The following is a 25,147-nucleotide window of genomic DNA, read 5'->3' as shown; positions in this document are numbered from 1 at the left end:
CCTTCACATCTTATTTGTGTAATTTTATTTTTTGAATATGTCGAAGGTTAGCATGCTTTCAAAACTCAAAACTTGACAAAAAGCACACTCGGAAGTACCACTAACTCCCATATTCCTTTAGTCCTGTTCCTTCACCCTTCCTTACAGGTAACCAACTTTAGTGTTTTCTAGTTTATCCTCTCTCTTTTTGTAAAGATAAGCTTTTTTCCCTACTTTCCTTTCTTACCTAAAAGGTAGCATACTGTGTAGGCTTTGGCACTTTGTTGTTAGATTTTTTTTTTTTTTTCCGCTTAGTAATGTCTCCTAGAATTCACTCTATACCAGTTCACCGAGCGCTTTCTCTTTCTTTTTCACATAGTACTCCAATGAGCAAATCTCGTATCCTTGAATGTTTAGGTAGTTTTGGGTATCTTACAATTACAAATTTTCCTTCATTCGACAACTTTATGCCTGCTGATTTTTGGAGGGGTGTCTGTGGGATAAATTCCTAGAAGAGGAATTGCTTAGTCACAGGGTAGGCACGCATGCAGTTTTGTTTGGTATTGTTGTGTCTCTCCTCCCCACCCCCACCCTTAGTTATTGCACCGTTTTGATTACAACTACAATGCATGAAAGTACCGGAACTGTAGATTTAACATTGTCCCCCAACTATTCCTAAGTATGGCTCTTATTGTAATATTTGGATCCTGATGCCACATGAAAGTTTGGTTTGGAGTCTTTCAGATTCAGTGATGGACTGCTAGACTTGTGGTCAAATAACAAACATGGCTTAAGTCAGGTGTCTCACTCACTAACTTTGGACAATTCACTGGGCAACATTTAACTTACATTTCCTTATTGTAAACTGAGGATGATATCTGTCTTGTGGAGCTGTTGTTAGGTTGAAAGCACGTAGTCCAAAGTTGGACGTGTATTAGGCACCCAATACATGTGTCTGGGGAACTGTCTTGGTGTTATGCCACTTAGGGCTATTGGAATCTTGCACGGGAAGGGACCGTAGGGATCACCTTGTTCTTGGCCAGTCTTGGCCAGTGAATAGGTTGTGCCAAGGCAAGAAGGGAAGCCCAGGTCTTCCAGGCCCATGCCTTTTCCTTTGCTTCACTTGGTAGTGTGTTTTGTTGACTTTATCCATAATTAAATATATGGGCCCTTTGTCCAGAAGAAATGAAATTCTCCTATAAAAAATTTGAGTGTCGGCAGATCTTACCAGATATACTTTCATTTTAACAACATTTGTTATTAGACCTTTTTTTTTTTTTTTAACATTTGTAAGATTGGGAGTAAAAGTTAATTCATTAAAACAAAAATCAATCTGCAAGTATACAAGAGAAATGTTGACCTTTTGGGAATACTGCAGAGCAAATGAGGAAAAGATGGAGTAAAAACAATAATAGAAGCAAACCATCTGGACTTCTAAGTTTGTATCTGCGAATTCCTTCACATAGGAAGCAAAATATGCTCAAAATAATACTTTTCAAAGTTTACTGAAATATGATGTAAATATTCTGTAATGTTTTAGCTCATACTCTCTTGGAATTTTTCGAGGAAAAGAAAAAAGGGGAGAAGCAATACAATCTAAAATATCCTTTCCAATTCTATAATTTATGATTTTATGAACTAGAATTATATACAGTTATTCATCAAGTGATCAATTTTTTTTTATTTCAGCATATGATGAGGGTTCAAATGTTTAGGTTACATATATTGCCTTTGCCCTGCCCGAGTCAGAGCTTCAAGCGTGTCTGTCCTCTAGATGGTGCACACTGCACCCCTTAGGTGTGAATAAACCCATCCCTTCCTCCCCGCCCACCTACCCAACACCCGACGAATGTTACTACTAAATGTGCACATAAGTGTTGATCAGTTAGTACCAATTTGATGGTAAGTACATGTGGTACTTGTTTTTCCATTCTTTTGATACTTCACTTAGTAGAATGGACTCTACCTCTATCCAAGATAATATAAGAGGTGCTAGTTCACCATTGTTTTTTGTGGCTGAGTAGAACTCCATGGTATACATATACCACATTTTATTAATCCACTCACGTATTGATGGACACTTGGGTTGTTTCCACATCTTTGCAATTGTGAATTGTGCTGCTATAAACATTCTAGTGCAGATGTCTTATGTATAGAATGTCTTTTTTTCCTTTGGGTAGATGCTCAGTGATGGGATTGCTGGATCAAGTGGTAGTTCTACTTGTGGCTCTTTGAGGTGTCTCCATATTGCTTTCCACAGAGGTTGTACTGGTTTGCAGACCCACAAGCAGTGTGTGAGTGTTCCTGTCTCTCTGCATCCATGCCAGCATTTATTGTTTTGGGACTTTTTGACAAAGGCTATTCTCACTGGAGTTGAGTGATATCTCATTGTGGTTTTGATTTGCATTTCCCTGATGATTAGAGATGTTTAGCAATTTTTCATATATTTGTTGGCCATTATTCTGTCGTCTTTTGAAAAGTTTCTGTTCATTTCCTTTGCCCACTTTTAATGGGATTGTTTGATTTTTTCTTCCTGATTTTCCTGAGTTCTACGTTGATTCTAGTTATCAGCCCTTTATGGGATGTGTAGCATGTGAATATTTTCTCCCATTCTGTAGGTTGTCTGTTTGCTCTCGTGATAGTTTCCTTGGCCATGCAGAAGCTTTTTAAATTAGATCAGGTCCCATTTATTTATTTTTGTTGTTGCTGTGATTGCCTTTGGGGTCTTGTTCATAAGTTCTTTGCCTAGGCCAATGTCTATAAGAGTTTTTCCAACATTTTCTTCTAGAATTCTTGTAGTTTCATGCCTTAGGTTTCTAAGTCCGTTATCCACTGTGAGTTGATTTTTGTGAGGGGTGGGATGTGTGGATCCTGTTTCAGTCTTCTACATGTGGCTATCCAGTTTTTCCAGCACCATTTATGGAATGAGGATTCTTTTCCCCAGTGTATGTTTTTTCTGCTTTGTCGAAGATTAGATGGCAAAATGAGGATGGTTTTATATCTGGGTTCTCAGTTCTGTTCCATGGGTCTGAGTTTCTGTTCTTGTGCCAGGACCATGCCATTTTAGTTACTACAGCCTTGTAGTATAGCTTGAAGTCTGGTAAATTGATGCCTCCCAGTTTGTTCTTTTTGCTTAAGATTGCTTTTGCTATACGAGGTCTTTTCTCTTTCTATACGAAGCATAGAATTATTTTTCCTAGATCTGCGAAAAATGATGTTGATATTTTAATAGGGATTGCTTTGAATCTGTAGATCCCTTTGGGTAGTATAGACATTTTGACAATGTTGATTCTGCCAATCCATGAGCATGGTATGGTTTTCCACCTGTTTACGTCCTCTGCTATTTCTTTCCTCAGTGTTTCGTAGTTCTGCCTTGAGAGGTCTTTCACCTCCTTAGTTAAATACAGTCCTAGGTATTTTATTTTCTTTATTGCTATTCTGAGGGGTATTGAGTCTTTGATTTGGTTCTCCGTTTGATTGTTGTTGTCATATAGGAATGCTACTGATTCGTGTTCATTGATTTTGTAACCTGAGGCTTTGCTGAATTTGTTTATCAATTCCAGTAGTCTCATGGCAGAATATTTGGAGTTTTCTAGATATAAGATCATATCGTCAGCAAAGATTGATAGTTTGACTTCTGCCCCCATTTGGATGCCCTTGATTTCCTTCTCTTGTCTGATTGCTCTGGCTAGGACTTCAGCACTATGTTGAAGGGGGTCCTGAAGACCCCCTTATGTGGAAATGGGCAATACCTCACCATTCCAAGGAAAAAAGAAAATTTTCACTACACGAAACCTAAAAATGATGTTCTTTAATAGTGACATTTGCTAAAAATGAGAATGCTTTGTAACTTTATGAAGAATTTTACATTTTCTTACTAGTTCGGTTTGGTCCTGGAAACCAGAACTATTGTGCAGCTGCTTCCCAAGTCCCAAGTCAGCGTCCTGGACTCTCTCTGGGGAGCCAGCCTGTGCCTGATGCTCACCTCAGGCCTGGTCAGGACACCTATGAGCCCCTGCCCCACGTGGGTGCCGCTGGCACCTGGGAGGGGTGCTTGGGGATGGACACCTCACAGTCAGACCCGTGAGTGCAGAGAGGAGGAAGATGTTGGAGTGTCACTGGGGAGACAGCTACGGAGTGCTCAGAGCCCTTCCATCTGTCCCACTGTGCCCCTCCTCACGCCCCTGCCCCACAGGACAGGCCTTTCTCCCACGTGGACGAGACGCTGCACAGCCCTGCATCACTGGCCCGAGAAAGCCCTGGCTACGTGCTAAAAAAAAGAATAGAATAGAAGTGGTAATAGAGGGCCACCTTGTCTGGTTCCACTTCTAAGTGGGAATGCTTTCAGTTTTTCCCCATTCAGTATGATGTTGGCTGCGGGTTTGTCACATGTGGCTTTTATCATTTTTGGGTAAGTCCCATCTATGCCTATTTTGTTAAGCCTTCTTATCATAAAAAGGTGCTGAATTTTGTCAAATGTTTTTTCTGTGTCTATTGATAGGATCATATGATCTTTGTTTTCACTTCTATTTACGTGGTGAATTATATTTATAGATTTGCGTATGTTGAACCATCTCGGCATGTCTGGGATGAAGCCCACTTGGTCGTGATGCATTATTTTTTTGATAAGCACCTGAATTCGGTTTGCAAGGATTTTGTTGAGAATTTTTGCATCTGTATTCATAAGGGATATTGGTCTGTAGTTTTCTTCTTTTGTTCCATCCTTTCCTGGTTTTGACATCAGGGTGATATTGGCTTCATAAATCTTGTTGGGGAGGATTGATTCCTTCTTAATTTTGTGGAATAATTTCTACAGGATAGGTACCAATTTTTCTTTGTAAGTCTGGTAAAATTTGGTTGTGAAACCATCTGGTCCAGGACTTTTTTTTTAGGAAGGTTTTTTATTCCTGCTTCAATTTTGGTACTTGATATTGGTCTGTTCAGGAATTCTATTTCTTCCTGATTGAGCCTAGGGAGAATGAGTGTTTCTAAGAATTTGTCCATTTCCTCCACATTTTCAAGTTTATTGTGTAGAGGTTTTTATTGTATTCATAGATGATGTTTTGTATTTCCATGGTATCAGTTGTAATTGCTCCTTTTCCATTCCCGATGGAGCTTATTAGAGTTTTTTTCTGCTTCTCATTAATCTAGCTAAAGCATGTCAATTTTATTTTTTCAAAGAATCAACTTTTTGTTTTATTATTCTTCCCTATAATTTTTTTTATTATCAATTTACTTCTGCTCTGATCTTTGTTATTTCTTTTCTCCTGCTGAGTTTGGGGTTGGTTTACTCATCCTTTTCCAGTTCTTTGAGATGATTCATTAGATTGTTGATTTGTGATCTTCCTGTCTTTTGGATGTAGGCATTTATGGATATAAATTTTCCTTTCAGGAGTGCTTTAGCTGTGTCCTACAGGTTTTGATAACTGTGTCCCCTTTATCATTTAGTTCAAAAAATCTTTTGATTTCCATCTTAATTTCCTCCTTAACGAAATAATCGTTCAGCAGAAGGTTGTTTAGTTCCATGACTTTGTGTAGAGATGAGAGTTTCTATTGGAGTTGATTTCTAATTTTATTCCACTGTGATCTGAGAAGATGCATGGTATAATTTTGATTTTTTAAAATTTGTTGAGCATGTTTTGTGAGTTTTAGAGAATGAAAAAAATGTATATTCAGTGGTTTTTGGGTAGAGTGTTCTGTAAACATCAGTCAGGCTCGTTTGTTCTAGAGTTCTGTTTAAGTCCACTGTTTCTTTGTTTATTTTCTGTTGGGAAGATCTGTCCTGTTCTGTCAGAGGGATGTTGAAGTCCCCAGCTATTATGGTGCTGCTGTTTATTCTTTTGTTTAGATCAAGTAGGCTTTGCTTTATGAATCTGGGACCTGAGTTAGGTGCATAAATATTTAGAATTGTTATGTCTTTTTGTTGAATTGTAACCTTCACCATTATATAGTGACCATCTTTGTCTTTCATTACTTTTGTTGATTTGAAGACTAAGTTATCTGAAATCAGAACCGTTACACCAGCTTTCTTTTGGCTTCCGTCTGCCTAGAATATTGTTTTCCATTCCTTCGCCTTGAGTCTGAATACATCCTTGTGGATTAGATGTGTTTTCTGAAGACAGCAGATACTTGGCTTCTGTATATTTATCCGTTTGGCCAGCCTATGTCTCTTTAGTGGGCAGTTCAAGCCATTCACATTTATTGAAAGAATTGATAAGTGGGGCAGATTTCTGTTCATCCTGTTGAGTTGAGCTTTGTTGCTTTGTTTTCTCTCTTGACCATTGTGGTATCTGGCCTTTGGCCTTTAGTTTTGGGATGATTTTACTCTGGTGAGTGTCTATTGTGCTGATCTGTGTGTAACACTGTTCTGAGTCCTTTCTGGAGGGCAAGTCTTGTCTTGATGAATTCCCTCAGTCTTTGCTTGTCTGAGAGGGTCTTTATTTCTCCTTCATATAAGAAACTTAGTTTTACAGGATACAAGATTCTAGGCTGGGCATTATTCTGTTCGAGAAGAGTGAGAATGGGACTCCAGTCTCTTCTAGCTTGTAAGGTCTCATTTGAGAAGCCTACCTTTATTCTGATGGGTTTTCCTTTGTAGGTTACCTGTTGCTTTTGCCTTACAGCTTGCAGGAGGGCCTCTTTCTTGGTTATTTTGGCCAGTCTGATGACTATGTGTTGTGGTGTCTTCCTGTTTGCAATGAATCTTTCAGGAGTCCTTTGAGCTTCTTGTACCTAGATATCTAGATTTCTAGCAAGGCCAGTGAAATTTTCCTCTGTTATATCCTCAAATAGTTTATCCAACCTTTGTGTATTTTCTTCTTCACCCTCAGGGATTCCTACGATTCTCATGTTAGGCCTCTTCACGTAAGCCCACATTTCTTGTAGGCTTTGCTCTTTTCTCTTATTTCTCTGCTCTATCTCTGCAACTGACTTATTTAATTGAAAGGTGTTATCTTTAATCCTTGAGATTCTTTCTTCTGTTTGATCTACCCTATTTTTGAGGCTTTCCACTGTGTTTTTAATTCCTTGAATAAATTCTTCATTTCCAGAAGTTCTGTTTGATTTTTCTTTAATATTTCAATTTATTTAATAAATTTGTCTTCCAAGTCCTGGATTTTTTTTTTTTTTGTGGTTTCTTTGTGTTGGGTATCCATTTTCTCTTGCATATCATTGAGTTTTTTATAATCCATGTTCAAAATTCTTCTGTCATTCAGTGTTCTGAATTTGATTGGTATCCATTGCTAGAGAGCTGGTGTTCCCCTTTGGGGCTGTCCTTTCAGTTTGATTCTTCATACTTTCAGAGTTCTTTTACTGATTCCTTCCCATCTGGAGCAGCTGTTGCTTCTTACCTTTGGATTTTTGGTTTGTTTTTTTAACTTATTTTTTATTTCAAAATTTAAGGGTTACAAATGTTCTTGTTATGTTGATACCTTTTATAATACTTAAGTCAGGGCTGTGCCCATCACCTGAGTAGTGTTTGTTGTACCCAGTAGGTAGAGTTTTACCCCTTTTACCCCCCCTTACCCTGCTTCTTGGTTTCCAATGATCTTTACATCTATTTTACACATTTAGTATATATTTTGAAACATAACCCACACAGCTGACAAGAGTACTGGAATATTTTTGCTGTTTTTCTTCTTTTATTTTGAAATATACATGCAGAAATGGAAATTAATTTTTATTCTCCAAGTGCTCTGCTGAAATTCACAGTGATTTTTCAGTTTAAACCACAGTACATTTAAAAAAAATTTTTTAAAAAAACAACTGGTGTTTTTGTTTAGAGGGATGTTCATCACTAGTGCAATATTTCCTAACCTGGAATACTTAAAATACACTTTTCTAAAAGTTCTTTGCTCAGATAAATTAGGAAAATAACCACTCTTGGAGATTCACAGTACACATTAGCACATTAAAAGGTCTGAGTGTTTAAACCCAGTGCTTCCCATACTTACTTGACCACAGAAAACTTTTATGCCAGTATTGCAAGACACTAGTGTTGTAAGAAACACTCTTTTGAGAGTATTATGTAAAGAAAAAACTTGAAAGTATGGGGTAATATTTTATTCAGTGTTTTAAAAATTTCCTCCTGACTTCCTTTTCCAAGTAATAACACAATTGGTAAATTTTGTTGCAGGGCTCACACTGAATTCTTTAATTAGGTTTGAACTCAGGATGCCTAGAAGAGAGCAAGGAAAAACATGAGGAAAGCCATTAAAACACACACTCTGCTCAGTGTCTCACATACACCAACATAGTTCTGTTTTTAAAATTACAGTCATTCAGTCTCACCATTTAGAAAGAAAAAATTTCTCAAAACACTTAAAATTTTATTATCTCTCTTTGGTATGTATTTCTAGTTGAATGTTTTTCATTTCTACCACTTGCCTTCCTTTGCTTTATCAGTTATTAAGAAGAAAATTAATTTAGTCATTTGCTATCAGGTTTCTGATTATTTTTTTGTTCTCCCCCACTCCCCCGCCCGTGCCTAAAGTAAATTAATGATTGCCAAGTTAAATATAAATCTTGTATGGATCGAATGGGGGAAAAAGAGCAAAAAAAAAGATCCCACAGTACTTTAGACTTGGAATTTTTGTACTTTTTTTAAAGCTTCTTCCCCATGTCTACAGAACACTGATAGTAGTAAACCTCTCAGCTATAGATCTTCAAGTATTAATATAATGATTGCATCTCATTATCCTTACAAGTATTCATCTCTTCTGTTCTTAAATAATGAGCTATGCAGTGGACCTCGGATTACTTCTAGTGACCTTGGATATGGGACAATTGTTTCACGTAATAGGATTGAGAAATTGTTCATTCCCCTAAGTCTAGGGAGGCTGCGGAAGGCAGACTGTCCAGTTGTGGCGGCTTCCCAGAATAGAAACATGGTTGAACCAGTTAGAGTACAGGATTTTGTATGGCAATGAGGGTCTTGTGTCAAGAACGCAGGCTTGGGAGAGGCAGTGAAATGTGAGCGAGCCCAGGCAGAATAAATGGCTGTGCCTCTTGCAGTGTGAGCCCTTCAAGTGTCCTGTTAGTAATCTCAGTACCCTTGGGAGCAGCTAGGTGAAAGTAGATTTACGTATTTAAGCTCTCCAAAAGAATCACAGCCAGCAAGATAGAAAAAAAGACTGAGAAGACCAGGGGAATTAGGTTAGGCATTTGTAGATATGATACACGTGCTGAATTTATACGAATGATGGAATTAGGGGTTTGAGCCAAGCTTACATAGAGACTCATGGGGCAGTGATATCCACATGATATCTGAGTTACAAGTGACTTAAGCTTCATCAGCGTATATAATAAAAAGAAATAGATTCAAACAATAGCTTTGCTTCTGGCATGAAATGACCAAAGCTATAGAAGTGTTTGAGTAATTTTGCCAAAAGCAAGCATTGGATGCTTGGATAAAGTATTTTAGCAGTAGGTTGGAATGAACTTCTTTAATTAAGTGTCTGTTCATCTTTGTATGAAGGAGTATAAATGTGTTAATTGGCTATGTTTATCTGGAAAAGGTTTAGTAAGTAGGAGAGTGGCCGAAAGAGATGTTTGAAATGCCATGTCAGTTACATTCATGCCAGCAGTTACTGTACGTGGCAAAAAGTACACAGAATTCATTCAGAGTGCCTGGCTCCCGTTTCAGTTATATTAACCTTTCTTTCAGTATTTAGATCATTCTGCCAATAATGAGATAAAAAATAGGCAGCTTGTCTGGAAGCCCACTGTAAATGGAGAATGAGTTCATCCTTGCCATTTGCACTTGGCAGAAGTAATTAGGAGGCCTGTGGGGAGGATCTTTGTTCCTTTAATATATTTGTACCAAGAGAAACTTGACAAAAACCCAATTCTGCTTGGATTTGAAATACCTTTTATTCTTTCATTAAGTGATGGTGGTTGAAAAAAATTATTAAAAATTAGGTATCCTGTGACCAGGCCTGTTGTTGAAAAGTAAAAGAATACAGATATTTATGTGAACAATAAAGTGAAAACCAGACGAAGAAAAGTTTGAGATTTAAAGGAGATATGTTTTATTTTTAAGACTGAATACTTTTTTGTTTCTCCTCCACTTTTGGAGATCTGGATTATATGTAATTGAGTTTTGAAATTTTTATTTAAGGACTTAAATTATGCCCTTTTGCAGATGCTTTGGCTAAAACGTAAAAGTGTGTGTGTCACAGAGAAGTCATCCTTAGCTGCCATTTCTCTTGCTACACATAGTGCTTCAGGTGTTGAAAGACACAGGGAGGTGGCGGGTCCCTACATATTGGGGATAGGGGAGTGGCAGCTCGTCCTGATACTCTCTTTATATTAACAGTTTATCCTGGTAGAATGCAATTAAAAGCAAAATTATTTTTAAATGAATGACTGTGTATTATATTATAGGATAATCTAGTACCCTTAAAAGCATTCACCCATTATAATTGAGGTTGCTTCTGGGAAAAGGAAATGGGGACAGTGGTGGGAAGGAGATGGAGTTGTCATTGTGTACCCACTTTGGTAACTTTTGGCTTTTGTGCCACGTGTGTGTTATATAGTCATGCATAGCTTAGCAAACAGGATATGTTCTGAGAAATGTGTCATTAGGTGATTTGGTCGTTGTGTACATGTAATAACTTGTACTTACACAAACCTGGATGGTACAGCCCGCTACACACCTAGGCTATATGGTGTAGCCTGTTGCTCCTAGGCTACAAACTTGTGCAGCATGTTACCGTTTCAAATACTGTAGGCCATTGTAACACAATGCTAAGTATTTGTTTGTCTAAATGTATCTAAACATATAAAAGGTACATGGTTTTATAATCTTCGGGACCACTGTTGTACATGTGTTCATTGTTGACCAATGTGCTTATGCAGTACATGACTGCACATTTTTTTAAAAAAAAGAAAAGTAAAAGAAAAAAGAAATTCCCCTCTGAGTACTCCCATCTTCTGACAAGAACGTGGGCTCTTCCAAGGGTGGGAGCTTCTGTGATTTCCTGTGGCTCCCCCACAACCTTTCCCTACCACCTACCCTCCACCCCCAGTTTCTTTTGCTATTGAGGAGAATGGTTCTGAATTCATTGACTTTTCTTCCTCATCTTTTTGTAATTCCTACCTCTTTCATAGAAGTCACCGAAGATTTCATACTTTGAAATGCAGTAACCTCTTTTTAAACCCTGTTCGACCTTTCTGGATCATTTGAGACTTCTAATCTTTCTTCCCAGCCTCTCTGACACCATCTCCTGGTTTAATTTAAGCTCCCTTCCTCCACCTTCATGAGCATCTTTCCTGTGATTCCACCTTTATCCATTCTGCATGCGCTCCCTGAGCAATCTCATTTACTCTTGATGAGATCGTCTGTGTCAGTAGATGTGACTTCTCTCTGGAGTTCTGAACCTGCATGCTTACTGGCCCACTTGCCATTCCATGAGCATCTCAAAATCAAAATATCTTAATCTGAACTTATTGTCTATTCCTTTGCCATCTAAATCCCCACTTTTACTCGCTTGCTATATTTTAGTAGTTAGCAGCAGCCATGCCAGAAACCTGGGACTCATCCTGATTTTCTTCCTCTACTTAACAAGGTTTTGGAATTATGGCCATCCTTGCTGTAACATGCACGTGTTGGCGTTGTTTCCATCACATCCTTTCATTTTACAAATAAACTACTAAGTTGGGCAGCATCATTCCAGTTGGACTGAGAGATATTTCATGCATATAAATGCTCCGTCCTAGTTAAAAGTAGAAGACAAATAATTGCAATTATTCCTCTGCACTGACAATTTTATATTTATGTGTCCATAGAAACCTCATTTTAGAGGCATTTCTACCTTTGAGACTTGGGTTCGTTTGTTAGATTCGAAACTAAATTAGCAATTATATAACTTCAGAGAATTTGTGATATATTATTTTAGCACTCATATTTTGCTTAGCTTTCTAGTCAATCAGTTAAAACAGTACCTTTTGTAAATTAGAATCACAGGCATACCTCTTTTTATTGTACTTCGTGGATATTGCATTTTTTACAGATTGAAGGTTTGCGGCAACCGCGTGTCGACTAGCCAGTTAGCACCGTTTTTCCAACAGTACGTGCTCACTTCACATTTTGGTGTCACATTTTGGTAATTCTCACAATATTTCGAACTTTCTCATTATTATATCTGTTTTGGTGATCTGTCATCAGTGATCTTTGATATTAATATTGTAATTGTTTTGTGGCACCACAGACCATGTCGTATAAAATGGCAAACTTAAAACTGTAAGTGTTGTATGTTTTGACTGCTCCACTGACCTGCCATTCTCCCACCCCTCTCCCTCTCCTTGGGCCTCCCTAATCTCTGAGACACAACAATATTGAAATGAGGCCAATTAATAACTCTACAGTGGCCTCTAAGCATATAAGTGAAAAGACTTGCACATCTCTTACTTCAAATCAAAAGGTAGAAGTGATTAATCTAGGTGAAGAAGACAGGTCAAAAGCCAAGACAGGCTGAAAGCTAGGCCTCTTCCACCAGTTAGCCAAGTTGTGAATGCAAAAGAAAAATTCTTAAGGAAATTCACAGTGTTACTCCAGCGAACACAGCAATGATAAGAAAGCAAAATAGCCTTATTGCTGATATTGGGAAAGTTTTAATGGTCAGGAAGGAGGATCAAACCAGACACAGCATTCCCGTAAGCCAGAGCCTAATCCGGAGCAAGGCCCTAAGTCTCTTCAATTCTACGAAGGCTGAGAGAGGTGAAGAAGCTGCAGAAAGCTAGCAGAGGTTGATTCACGAGGCTTAAGGAAAGAAAACATCTCTATAATGTAAAAGTGCAAGGCGAAGCAACAAGTTATCCAGAAGATCTAGCTAAGATCATTGATGAAGGTGGCTACACCAAGTAGGAGATTTTCGATGGAGACAAAACAGCCTTCTATTGGAAGAAGGAGCTAGGACTTTTCATAGCTAAGAGAGAAGTCAATGCCTCTCTTCAAAGCTTCAGAGGCCAGGCTGACGATCTTGTTAGCAGCTAATGCAGCTGGTGACTTTACCATTGCTCATTGACCATTCTGAAAATCCTAGGACCTTTAAGAATTATGCTAATTACTCTATCTGTATGCTGTAAGTGGAATAATAAAGCCTAGGTGATAGCACATCTGTATAGCTTGGTTTACTGAATATCTTAAGCCCACTGTTGAGAAGTGTACTGCTCAGGAAAGATTCTTTTCAAAATATGACTGTTCATTGACAATGTACCTGGTCACCAAAGTGCTCTGATGGAGATAAACAAGGAGATTAATGTTTTCATGTGTGCTAACACAATGTTCATTCTGTAGCCCATCCATCAAGGAGCAATTTTGACTTTCAAGTCTTATTATTTAAGAAATACATTTCTTAAGGCTATAGCTACCCATAGATAGTGATTCCTCTGATGGATCTGAGCAAAGTTAATTGAAAACCTGGAGAGGACTCATCATTCTGGATGCCATTAAGAACCTTTGTGATTCATGGGGGGAGTTCAAAATATCAATGTTAACAGGAGTTTGTGAGATGTTGAGTCTGACCCTCATGGATGACTTTGAGGGGTTCAAGACTTCTATGGAGGAAGTAACTGCAGATGTGGTGGAAATAGCAAGAGAACTAGAATTAGAAGTGGAGCCTGAAGATGTGACTGAATTACTGCAATCTCATGGTAAAACTTGAACAAATGAGCAGTTGCTTCTTATGAGCAAAGAAAGTGTTTTTCTTGAGAAAAAATCTATTCTGGGTGAAGATGCTGTGAACATTGTTGAAATGACAACCAAAGATTGAGAATAGTACATAAACTTAGTTGATAAAGCAGCAGCAGGTTGAGAGGATTGACTCCAATTTTGAAAGAACTTTTACTGTCAGTAGAATGATGTCAAACAGCATTGCGTGCTACAGAGAAATCTTTCGTGAAAGAAAGAGTCAGTCGATGTGGCAAACTTCACCGTTACCTTATTCGATTGACGCAGCCACTCCAGCCTTCAGCAGCCACCACCCTGATCAGCCGCCATCAACAGCTAGGCAAAGCCCACCCTCAACAAAAAGACGACAACTTGCTGAAGGCTCAGATGATTGTTACCATTTTATTTTAGCAATAAAGTATTTTTAATTAAGGTACGTATATAGGTTTTTAGACCTCATGCTATTATTACACACCTAATAGACTACTGTATAGTGTACACATAACTATTATATGCACTGGGATGCTAGAAAATGCATGACTCACTTTATTGTGATTTCTGCTTTATTGTGGTGGCCTAGAACCGAGCCTGTCATATTTCTGAGCTATGCCTATATCTCAGTATCCATGGGGAATTGGTTCTCGGACTCCCCCCTGCACCGCCCCCGCCACCCCTTACCCCTGCAGATATCAAAATCCAAGGATGCTCAAGTCTCTTTTATAAAATGGTGTAGTATTTGCAGATAACCTATGTACATCTTCCTGTGTAGTTTAAAATTATCTCTAGGTGACTTATAATACCAAATATAATGTAAATGTTGTATGAATGGTTGTTATACTGTATTTTTTAAATTTGTGGGTTTTCTGTTCTGAATATTTTCTATTTGAGAATAATATTTTCTATTTGAATCTGCAGATGTGGAACCCATGGATATGGAGGGCTGATTATACTTTTAACATTGCTTTGTTTCTTATGTATTAAATATAGAGAATCAAATACCTACTAGATTAAAATAATTAAAATTTATTGTATATTTACATGACATCTTACATCTGTCATATTTAATTTAATTTACCCAATAACTTGATGTAGAGTAGAGAAACTAAGAATCAGAGATGTTATCTAATTTGCCCAGACACACTGTTGTGGCAGTTACTCCTTCCAGTGGCTCCTTCTGAAATTCTTTAGACATCAGTGTGAGTGTGACAGTAATCAGTAGAGGAATGGATTTGTGAGCATCTCCTTTGTATTGGGAGTTGGTTTCCACATGGTCAATGTTTTTTAGATATCAGTGGCCATGTGCGAGGGCAGATTTTTCAGTACTTCAGTGCCATTGCCCGAATTATCCATAGTCATGGTGATGTGGATGTAGGTAATAAAGGTGATTGCACTAAGACTTAAATGGAATTTCTATGTTGTAATTTTAATTAATGGAAGGTGATTTTAATGCAACCCTCCAAATATAGTTACCCATTCTTTGTTTACTGTGTTAACAGTAATCTCTCTGCTGCTTTGAATTTTTGTGGCGGTTGGTCATCTGAAAAATGGTCAGTAATTCATATCCTCTCTCTGCTTCCTTCCCTTTCTCTCTTTTCAGTGCAATGAAACCTCATTCTTTTTTGAAGCTCGAAGTAAAACTGCTTGCAAGCATCTCTGGAAGTGCAGTGTAGAACATCATACATTTTTTAGGTACGTTAATGTGAAAGTTTTGTTCATTGTCCTAATAAATGAAACTGGCATTTGTTTTTATAACAATTCTTTCTACAAATAGAAATTTAGAAGTGTTTCCCTTGTATTAGCTTTTTTCAGCTTCTAATTCTCTGGATTGTATTAATATAAACATACACACACACACACACACACACGGGAAATTATCTTGAGAATTTTGTCACTATGTTGATTTACTCCTGTTCAGGTTTTCATGACAGTTAATCATATCAGATGTGGTAATTCACTCTTACTTATATATTATACTGCAGATCTTCCCAGTTTAGGGTATTTTCAACAGACACCACTATGGGGAGTTCTATATGTGTGTATCTACATACACACATAAACACGTACATACAGATAAATCTTGTTTGTTCATACTATAAGAAAAGATCAGGGATAATTTTTTTTTGTTTATGTAAAAAGTGCAGCTTCGGCTAGCACCCATGTGGGATTGGTAGAAATTATTCTGCTGTGCGCATACTAAATTTGAAATGTCTGTTAGCCATCTAAGTGGAGATATAGTAAGGCAGTTGAGTGTACAAGGCTGACTGGAAAGACCAACGTTGATGATGTAACTTTAGTAGATACTTAAGACAGAAGGGGCCAGATGAGGTCACCTATGGAAAAAGTGAAGAGAGAAGCAGAAAGCTTTGGGGCCTTCCCCACATTAGAGGACAGGAACAGCCAACTGAGGAGTGTGAGAAGTAGTAACCAGGAGAGTAGATTGTGTCCTGGGAAAGGAGGGAGGAGAATGTCTTGAGGAACATGGCGCCAACAGCTGCATGCAGTGCTCTTGGGAGGTTAAATAAGATGAGGATAGAGAAATTGACCACTGCATTGTGGTGATACTTTTCTTTGTTTCATATCCTTAGTTGTAAAGATAAAATATTAGCAGATAATACATTAAACTTTATTATTATTTTTAAAATTCATACAAGATTGAGTTCTTCCCCTTATTTCTATTTGATTTGCATGGAGCAATTTCTCTGAATAGCATGATGTTAGAGAAATTATTCTTTTAAAATGACCAGTATCCTTAATATAGTTTGGATTAGGGGAGGGATGTGGCCCAGAGAGCCTAAAACATTGCCTCCAGCTCAGTGGGGCTGGGCTGAGTAGCTCCCTGTGGCAGTATCTGTTGAAAGTACCCTAAAACAGGAAGTACTGGAATTTAATGTATAAATAAGAGTGAGTTACCACATCTGATATGATTAACTGTTCTGAAAAGCTGGATGGGAGTAAATCAACATAGTGACAAAATTCCCAAGATAATTTATGCAGAGAAAGTAAGTTGATTGAGGACTAAAGCTTCCTAGGGCAAGATGTATGCAATAGTCTTCAAAAATATGAGTATTTGATATTATATGTATATAAAATTCTAGAGTATGATTATGTTTCAAATATTAGCTTAAACGAATCATTTCCAGTGGAAGAAATAAAATATTTTGACTAGCTCTGTAAAACACTGTTGCACTATTACTTTTTCTATATAGCTTTATGAGCAAATGTTGTCTAAATATCTATGTTTATGAGTCTTTATCTTATTTTCTTTTCAAAATTAATTAGAATGCCAGAAAATGAATCAAATTCATTGTCAAGAAAACTCAGCAAGTTTGGATCCATAAGTTATAAGCACCGGTACAGGTAATTGCCATTTTTTCCTTGGGATGTGTGAGTGTAAATAAGTAATTCATTTGTTCACCTACAAGCATGATGAAGTTTATGATTTAATTTTTTTCTTTTTTTCCTGACAGTGCCAATGTTTTTTGTAATCATAACGGTTTATTAAAACTTTATTAACAAAAATGATTTTTCAGATTTATTTACATTTAATGTCCGCATTAGCTGTTTTAAGTTTGGGGCTTTTAGTATGCAGTGGACTTATTATCCTCAGAAATTCATTTTGATTATCACTTATTTCTAATTAGGTTCTGTGATTATGAAACAACATAGATACTCTGAATAGTAACTGTGTTCTTAGGACATTCAGTTGATCCCCTATTTTAACACAGTGTACACTTTATGCCATGCATGGAACCATGTTTTTTCTGCAACATGTTTCTCTGCAACTGCATATAGTAACGCAAACTATTATATCTCAATTTTATTGAGCAGTTACTGTCACGTGTTCTGTTAAATGTTTTCATTTATTGCTTCATTTAATTATCACGATCTTTCTGTAATATGCTTATTAAAATTTGAGGAAACTAAGGCTCAGAGAGGACAAGTAATTTCCTAAGGTAACCCAGCCAGGAAGCAGTGCAGTGAGATCTGCATCCTGGTGGTCTAACTCCAGAGCTCACGTTTTTAGCCGTTAGGCACACTGTTAGCTTGTTGTGGAAAAGCCTGATCATCGTGCAGCCAGGTCAGTGCTTGGGTCTTTTTCTAATACCAGCATTAAAAATGGAAGTGCTGTTTTTCGCAGCAACTTGGATGGAACTGGAGACCATTATTCTAAATGAAGTTTCTCAGGAATGGAAAACAAACACTGTATGTTCTCACTAATAAGTGAGAGCTAAATGATGGGTATAAATGGGCATAAAGGGATGTATGGGACACTGGAAACCAAGAAGGGGGAGGTTAGGGATAAAATCTTACTGGTTGGGCACAGTGAACACTATTCTGGTGATGGGCACACTAAGGGCCCTGACTTAAGCATTATGCAAGGTATCCATGTCACAAAAACATTTGTACTCCCTTAATGTATTTTGAAATTAAAAAAAAAATTTAAAAATGAGAGTGGCTTCTATATTTTGAAAAAAAATTTGATTTGTTTCACTGTGTTCAGTGAGAAGGCCTGGTATTAGGTGAGGCATGGTATTAGATGCCCAAAGACACAAAGAACCAGATCTAACCACCTGTGCCTTCACAGAGCTACAGTGTTGTTCAGGCAGCAGGGCAGGTCCCCAGGCCTTTTAGAGCCCAGACAGGGTGTAGAAATGCCACCTAGGGGATGGAACACTGTTCTGTTAGTTCCACTGGAAATGTCACTGAATGAAATGCTTCCTTAGGAGACATAAAAATATAGCCAAGGCAAGCTTTTGCAAGATAGTCGTACTGTATGCCAGATTTTAATTCTTCTCTTTTATAACCCACTTTTTGGATCTTGAAGTTGAGATCAAAGATAATAAAGGAGAGATCAATATCAAATATTCAGTGCATTCATCTTCACATGTTATTCACTTGGATATCTGCCCATTTGATGACTAAAAAGAAAACTTAAGTGTTATTGTACTATGGATGTTCTTGATGTTTATATGAAGGTATCCATCAATATCTAAATATTTACCTTCGGATTTCTAAGGTTCTTCCATGCATGGTGATACAATTATGATGAATTTAAGGAAAAGTTATTTACTTTTTTTTTTTGAGACAGAGTCTCGCTTTGTTCCTCGGGCTAGAGTGAGTGCTGTGGCGTCAGCCTAGCTCACAGCAACCTCAAACCCCCGGGCTCAAGCAATCCCTCTGCCTCAGCCTCCTGAGTAGCTGGGACTACAGGCATGTGCCACCATGCTCGACTAATTTTTTCTCTCTATATATATTTTTAGTTGTCCAGATTATTTCTTTCTATTTTTTAGTAGAGACGGGGTCTCGCTGTTGCTCAGGCTGGTCTCGAACTCCTGACCTTGAGAGGTCCACCCTCCTCGGCCTCCCAGAGTGCTAGGATTATAGGCGTGAGCCACCGCGCCTGGCCAAAGTTATTTACTTTTATATTGAGAAGAACAGCTAATAGCCAATGTTTGAGCTATGCTAGTTGCGGCATAGAACATCGCAAAGGTTCAGAGAGAATGTATAAATCTATTTCCTTGTCACCGAAACGGTGCTGGTGAAAAGGCATCTGTCTTAACATTCATATTATTAAAATTGTAATTATCCTGTTTAACATAATGCTGTAGAGTTGGCTTCCACAAATTTAGCCATACCTGATTTCTCAAATTTATTGAAATGCAAATGTGGCTACTGGGAATTGTTATTAGAAAGCTATTGGATTTTGCATATTAAATATCATTTCTTACAAGAAAGTAATTAAAAGTAACCTTTGCAGAATTGGAGGCTCTGCTAAATCTGTTCTAATTTCTTGGCTGATGTTAACTGCCTAGTAAATCTTAATGAATCCTAAATCTACTTGTCTGTATGTAGGAAGCACTAACAATTCATCCCACTGTCCAGAGCTTAGGCAGGGATGGGTCTCTGATTGCTGGGTGGTCATTAACACATACAGTGTTTATTGTCAAAAGAGGGCAAACAATCAGCCTTTATATTATATTATATAATATTATATATTATTTTTTTATTATATATTATATCAGCATATTCCAGGAGATACCATGGAATGAAAGCAGAGCTATAGAAACATGGACAGCCCCCTCCTTCCCCCTGCAGTCTTTTAGAGCGTGGAGTATAAAGAACAGCCTAACAAGTGGCTGCAACATGTGAATGTGGGAGTCTGGGTGTATTTGTGAAGATCATTGTGCATGTGTTTATAGTGGTGTATGAGTGTTGTTATGGGTGTGCATGTGCATGTAAGTGATGGAGGAAGACAGAGTTCTAGTCTTTACTCTCCTGGATTTTAGGGCTTGCAAAATACCAAAGAGATTCCTACACCTTTTGAAAAAAGTGATTACATAAGGAAAAAAATTAGACTTTTTTAGTGATATAGGACTATCAAGATTCAAAATTAAATTTGTGAGGAAAGGCTGAGCTGAAATCTGATATTGTAATTCTTTTGTTATTTTATTGCTGGAGATCAATAATTGAAATAGAAATTAAATATATGAATATTTTATCATACTTTGATATCTTCTTCTCTGAGTCTCTTAAAAATTAACCTTGTCTCTACCTGTTGTTAAGTTTGTGGGAGACTCCTGGTTTTGATTAATGAAGGAATTGTAAAGAATTTACACTCCAGAAATGAGAGATACCTGAGAATCCCGCCCCCTGGGAATCCCAATATCCTCCTTGTAGGACTTAAAGCTCAGGAGCTGTCATGGGGTTTGATACTTCATGAAGCATGGGAGAGAGACCATGTTCTCACGAGAACCTCCTTTGTGTCAGGTGCTTTCATGTGTGCAGCTTTGTTTAATTTACATAGTGACCCACCAAAGGAGGTATCATATCCCCATTTATACAGATGAGAAATTGGAGCCCCCCCAAAATAAAGTAAGGACCTTTAATCAGTAAGTGGCAAAGCTGGGATTTGAACCTGGCTGTCTCTACCTCACTTTGAGGCTGAAGGGCTCCTGGCCGTGACACTGAGCAGAGAAGTTGGGGAGAGTGTGCCAGAGTGTGAGGAGGCAGGGAAGTGGGTGATCATGGAAATGAAGCTCCGTCCTCTCACAACAGAGAGCCACCAGACATGCGTAGCTTATGCTGTAAATCCCTATACTTGTCAATCACTTTCTGTTACAAGGAAATAAAAGCTTTCACAGAAGAATGTGAAAGGTGAATTTTACTTTATAAATCTTATTTAATCTCTTTTGGGGAGACATTCACCAGTATTCTGTAAATATGAATAGCATTTGGGGCCATTAAAAGGCTGTTTTCCTCCCCATAGATAGCTCTACTTGTGGTGATCAAACTGGACATATAGAAATGCATTTTTTCTGTATCTAAATGATATTTTCCTACATGAAAGCAAGGGTCATTCACTGGCTCAAATTCAGCAGTTGTGGAGTAAATTTTTAGTAAGATGAATGTTCAGTGAAATCTAGCAAATAAAATTACATGATTCCTTGGGAAAATTACTTGAGAAGGTAAATCCAACTCCAGGGGAAGCTGGCCCTCTTGAATCTTCACGGAATCTTTGGAGAAGTGGCACTTTGTCGCTTTGTGTGGGGTTCTAGGCCTGCCTTCAATCTTCCCGGGCACTTGATCCGGCACAGATGAGGTGGGCATGGTAAATGGCTGATGGTGCCATGGCAGGGTTCCGAATAAGACCATATCGCGTGGTCCTGTGGGGGGTTGCTTTACAGCTTGCCGTGTAAGTACAACACAGAGACAGTCATGTGAAATCATTACCCTTGCATGATTTAGCCCGATGTAATTTCTTTATCATTTAGTTGTAGAGCTCAAAGACTATCAGGAACCTTTAGTTCCAGCCCATCATTCTACTTAAATCTAAATCTAACTCCTCCTTTAATAAACTTTCTTCTTGTTTCTTCTTCTAAAAGATAGTCTATCTAACGTAAATCCCCTGCTAGAATTTAATACTGCTTCTTTGGTCAATATTGCAGTGAGAATCGTTTGAAAACCCCTGTGTGCTTATGGTCAATTGAGTCTGTGATTTTCTTCTTTCCATACTTAGCATATGTTCCCAATGAGCTGTTTAATTTTGTGGCCATGTAGTTTTTACCATTTTGCTAATCATAATGTTGCTTTTTCAAGTGGTAGGACAGCTTTGCAAATGAGCCGAGATCTTTCTATTCAACTTCCCCGGCCTGATCAGAATGTGGCAAGAAGTCGAAGCAAGACTTACCCTAAGAGAATAGCACAAACACAGCCAGCTGGTGAGTCATGGTGCCCCCAAGCCATCTAGTAACCTTGCAGTTTTCTTTTAGGGTGGTGGTATAAGTTATGCTCAGCTGGTGACTATAGCCATGCAGTCCTTTTATTGTTAATACTGGAAATTTTAATTTGACCTAGGAAATGTTCCAACAGTCAGTCATTATTAAGTAGACAAGTAGTAGTCCACTTGAATCACCATGACCTGCTTAATGGCTGTACTTTCTTTTTGAAGGGGTTTTATTTGAAATAATGTCCCAAGTGAATAATTTCTTAGTTTGGTATATCTGAGATTGAAATTGAAAAAAACTCCTAACTAACAAAAGTCTTAAAAAACAAACAAACAAAAAACTGTTGACGTAATTTGTACAGAGACCAATTGGTTTTCTGGTTATTGTTGGTTTTTTATTATGAAACATACTGTGCAATAGGAAGTACAGAATATATATGGGCATACACATATATATGCACCCACGTGCTTGCACGGGAAGCATCCTCAAAAGTCCCTCGTGGGCCTTCCTCTGATCACATTCTCACCATCTCATCCCCCCAGTCAGAGGAAACCCCTGTCTGCCTTTGTATTAATTATTTTCTTTTCACTGTAATTTTACTACTTATGTAGCATTCCTTGAACAAAGTAGTTTATTTTGTCTATTTTTAACATTATATCAATGAATCCTGGTATGTAGGCTTTTGTGTCTTGGTTTTTCCTGTGAACATTATGTGGAGCGTGTACTAAAGTGAGTATTCTAGTGCTTGACAATTTAATCCATTTACTGTTGGTAGACATTTGGGTTATTCTGATTCTTTGTTTTGAATGCAGACTGTTTCTTTAATAAAGCCACCCAATCAGTTTTAATTCAAGTTCAGTGCTCAAAGCTCACAGAATTTTATTGTAAAGTGGTATTGCTGGCTTTGGTGTGGGGCTTGCTTATAGATCACCCTTATCTAACACTCTCCAGAGCCCTTTCACGTTTGTTATCTCCTTTGAGCCCCTCAATAACCCTGTGAGGTATGGCACAAGAGAGTATGTTCCCATTTTACAGATGAAGAAGATGTGGTTCCAGTGGTCATACAGAGGTGAGACTGGGACAGGAGCCCAGGTCTCCTGGATCGTTCTGCCATATTGTATAAAGTGAATGGAATTTTTAATAATAATAATACTAACTGAGCACTGTGTGAAAATTGACATAGCATTGTGACATCATTATTTCATGCCGAGCCTACGAAGAAGGTGTATGGGTTTGTTTCACCATTCCTGGTGTGAGAATGTCCCACGTTACTTGTTTCTAAAGTCAAATCTGACTCTACGTCCCCTCTTCTCAGTGGGCTGGGAAGAAATTAAATTCCTTCTTATGATTCTACAGTAGCAAAAATAAAACATTTAACACTGCAGTTGCTTACCTTGACATATCATTATTATCTTTACCCACATTTGGCTGATAAGGAAACTTAAATTTAAAGGGCAGTTTGGCTAAGATTACTGTGGAGTAAGTTCACTGTGCACTAGTTTCCAACTTGTTTGAGTCCAGTGGGAGATAACACATCCATGTGCAACAAGTTACATGAAGTAGACATGTAATATTACTTACAGATTGGCAGCAAGGACAACAGAAGCCTAGGACCCATTGTAAGCTGGTCCCCCAAGGCTTAAGAAAGCTGCCTGAGGCAGATAGAGTCTCCAGCCCCACTTGCACTACAGCTGAGAGCTCCAAGAGGCAGCCTGCTCTGGGTTAAATACTTCAGGGGCTCACCATGCTAAAGCTTTGAAGAATGCCCTGATTTCAGAGGGGAGAGGAATAAAGCCCAGGCTGTCCTGGGTGGTTCTTCCTAACTCAAGATGTTATCCTGGAAGGGACAGGAACAAAGCCTGGGCTGTTCTGTGAAGCTCTCCCTATCTCAGGATGTTCTATGCCCAGAACATTCTACAGTTATTCTTGAGAACTACAGGCAAGAAAAAGGGGGGTACTGGGGCGGTCCAAGTAGGTGGCTTAGGACAGATATTCTAGTCCTCTAATGCCTAGTCTTTAGGTTAATATTTTGTGTTTATATAAGCAGTCTTAAATCCCATTTGGATCAGCTACAGTGTGGTTATAATTAATAAGCAAACTTTCAAATCCTATGCTATTTCTGAGACACCATGCCTCATAAAATTATTCTGAGACCAACAGAGAATATCAAACGCATTCCTTGCTTCAAATCAACATTTTATTCCACTCGAGTTGCAGGAATCACACGTTCTTTGTACATACGTGTACAGGTTGCTCCTTTTCTTCTCCTGTGCGCTTAAGAAAATGTTTGCAAATATCTGCCTCTGTAGCATTTTTTTTTTTTTTGCTGTCCTTGGAAGCATAAATAGTGGAAGCAAATTAATTTAGGGGCAAGGGTTTTTGTTTTTGTCTTTCTCTTGGTTTGTGCAGATCCATCCAAATGCAGGTTTCACAGAGCAAATCTGTATTGAGCAGTCATGTCCATCCCAACCCACAACTGAGACCAGCCTCTCAGTTCCACTCTGCTCTGCCTTAGAGGATGTGGCAAAAACCCTCACGCCCCTAACCCCAAGAGCATGTCTGTTATGTTTAGTGTATTAGAAAAGACTCCTGGCCAGGCGCGGTGGCAGTGGCTCACGCCTATAATCCTAGCCCTTTGGGAGGCCAAGGCGGGAGGATTGCTTGAGACCAGGAGTTCGAGACCAGGCTGAGCAAGAATGAGACCCTGTCTTTACCAAAAATAGAAAAATTAGCCAGGCGTGGTGGTGTGCACCTGTAGTCTCAGCTACTCGGGAGGCTGAGACAGGAAGATCGCTTGAGGCCAGGAGTTTGAGGTTGTAGTGAGCTATGATGATGCCACTGCACTCCAGCCCAGGTGACAAAGTGAGACCCTGTCTCAAAAAACAAAAACAAAACAAAACCAGACTCCTCTTTCAGTAGAGGCTGAGGGTATGGATGGGCCAGGTGGCTAATGCCGAGCCCAGGCTTCACCGAGGACAATCTCCCAGCATCTGGTAGATCTTTTAAAAAAGTGGCATGTATTATGCTTTTATATATATAGTACATAGATAAAGATTATGAAAACAATAATTTTGAGTATTTACTGTTCTATTTTACAAACAGTAATCAGGTTATGTCCAGAATAATTATGTATTATGCTTTTATTATTTTATAATTTGTGCAGAATGTTAGAAGTACAATTTTGTCTCATCCATCATGTTGCAAACTCACTTTATGTACAACAATACCAAACAGTAATTAAATGGCATTGGTTGATGAATAATTTTACAAGGAC

At 38.2% G+C, this 25,147-nt stretch overlaps 1 protein-coding gene across 1 annotated transcript in view; it reads left to right on the top strand.

Annotated features, from left to right (window-relative positions):
• The window catches only part of EPB41L4A (erythrocyte membrane protein band 4.1 like 4A), a 311,568-nt gene that overhangs the window by 225,307 nt on the left and 61,114 nt on the right, over window positions 1-25,147 (top strand). The window contains exons 10-12 of the mRNA XM_012659525.1: window positions 15,246-15,337; window positions 16,928-17,005; window positions 21,746-21,867. Of these exons, the coding sequence (XP_012514979.1) occupies window positions 15,246-15,337; window positions 16,928-17,005; window positions 21,746-21,867 (292 nt within the window). The remainder of the gene's footprint in view (window positions 1-15,245; window positions 15,338-16,927; window positions 17,006-21,745; window positions 21,868-25,147) is intronic.

This window comes from Propithecus coquereli, unplaced genomic scaffold, assembly GCF_000956105.1.
Source record: "Propithecus coquereli isolate 6110/MARCELLA unplaced genomic scaffold, Pcoq_1.0 Scaffold62, whole genome shotgun sequence".
NCBI classification, from domain to species: Eukaryota; Metazoa; Chordata; class Mammalia; order Primates; family Indriidae; genus Propithecus; species Propithecus coquereli.
Note: the sequence above shows the minus strand (reverse complement) of the source record. Positions and strands in the feature narration are given on the sequence as shown.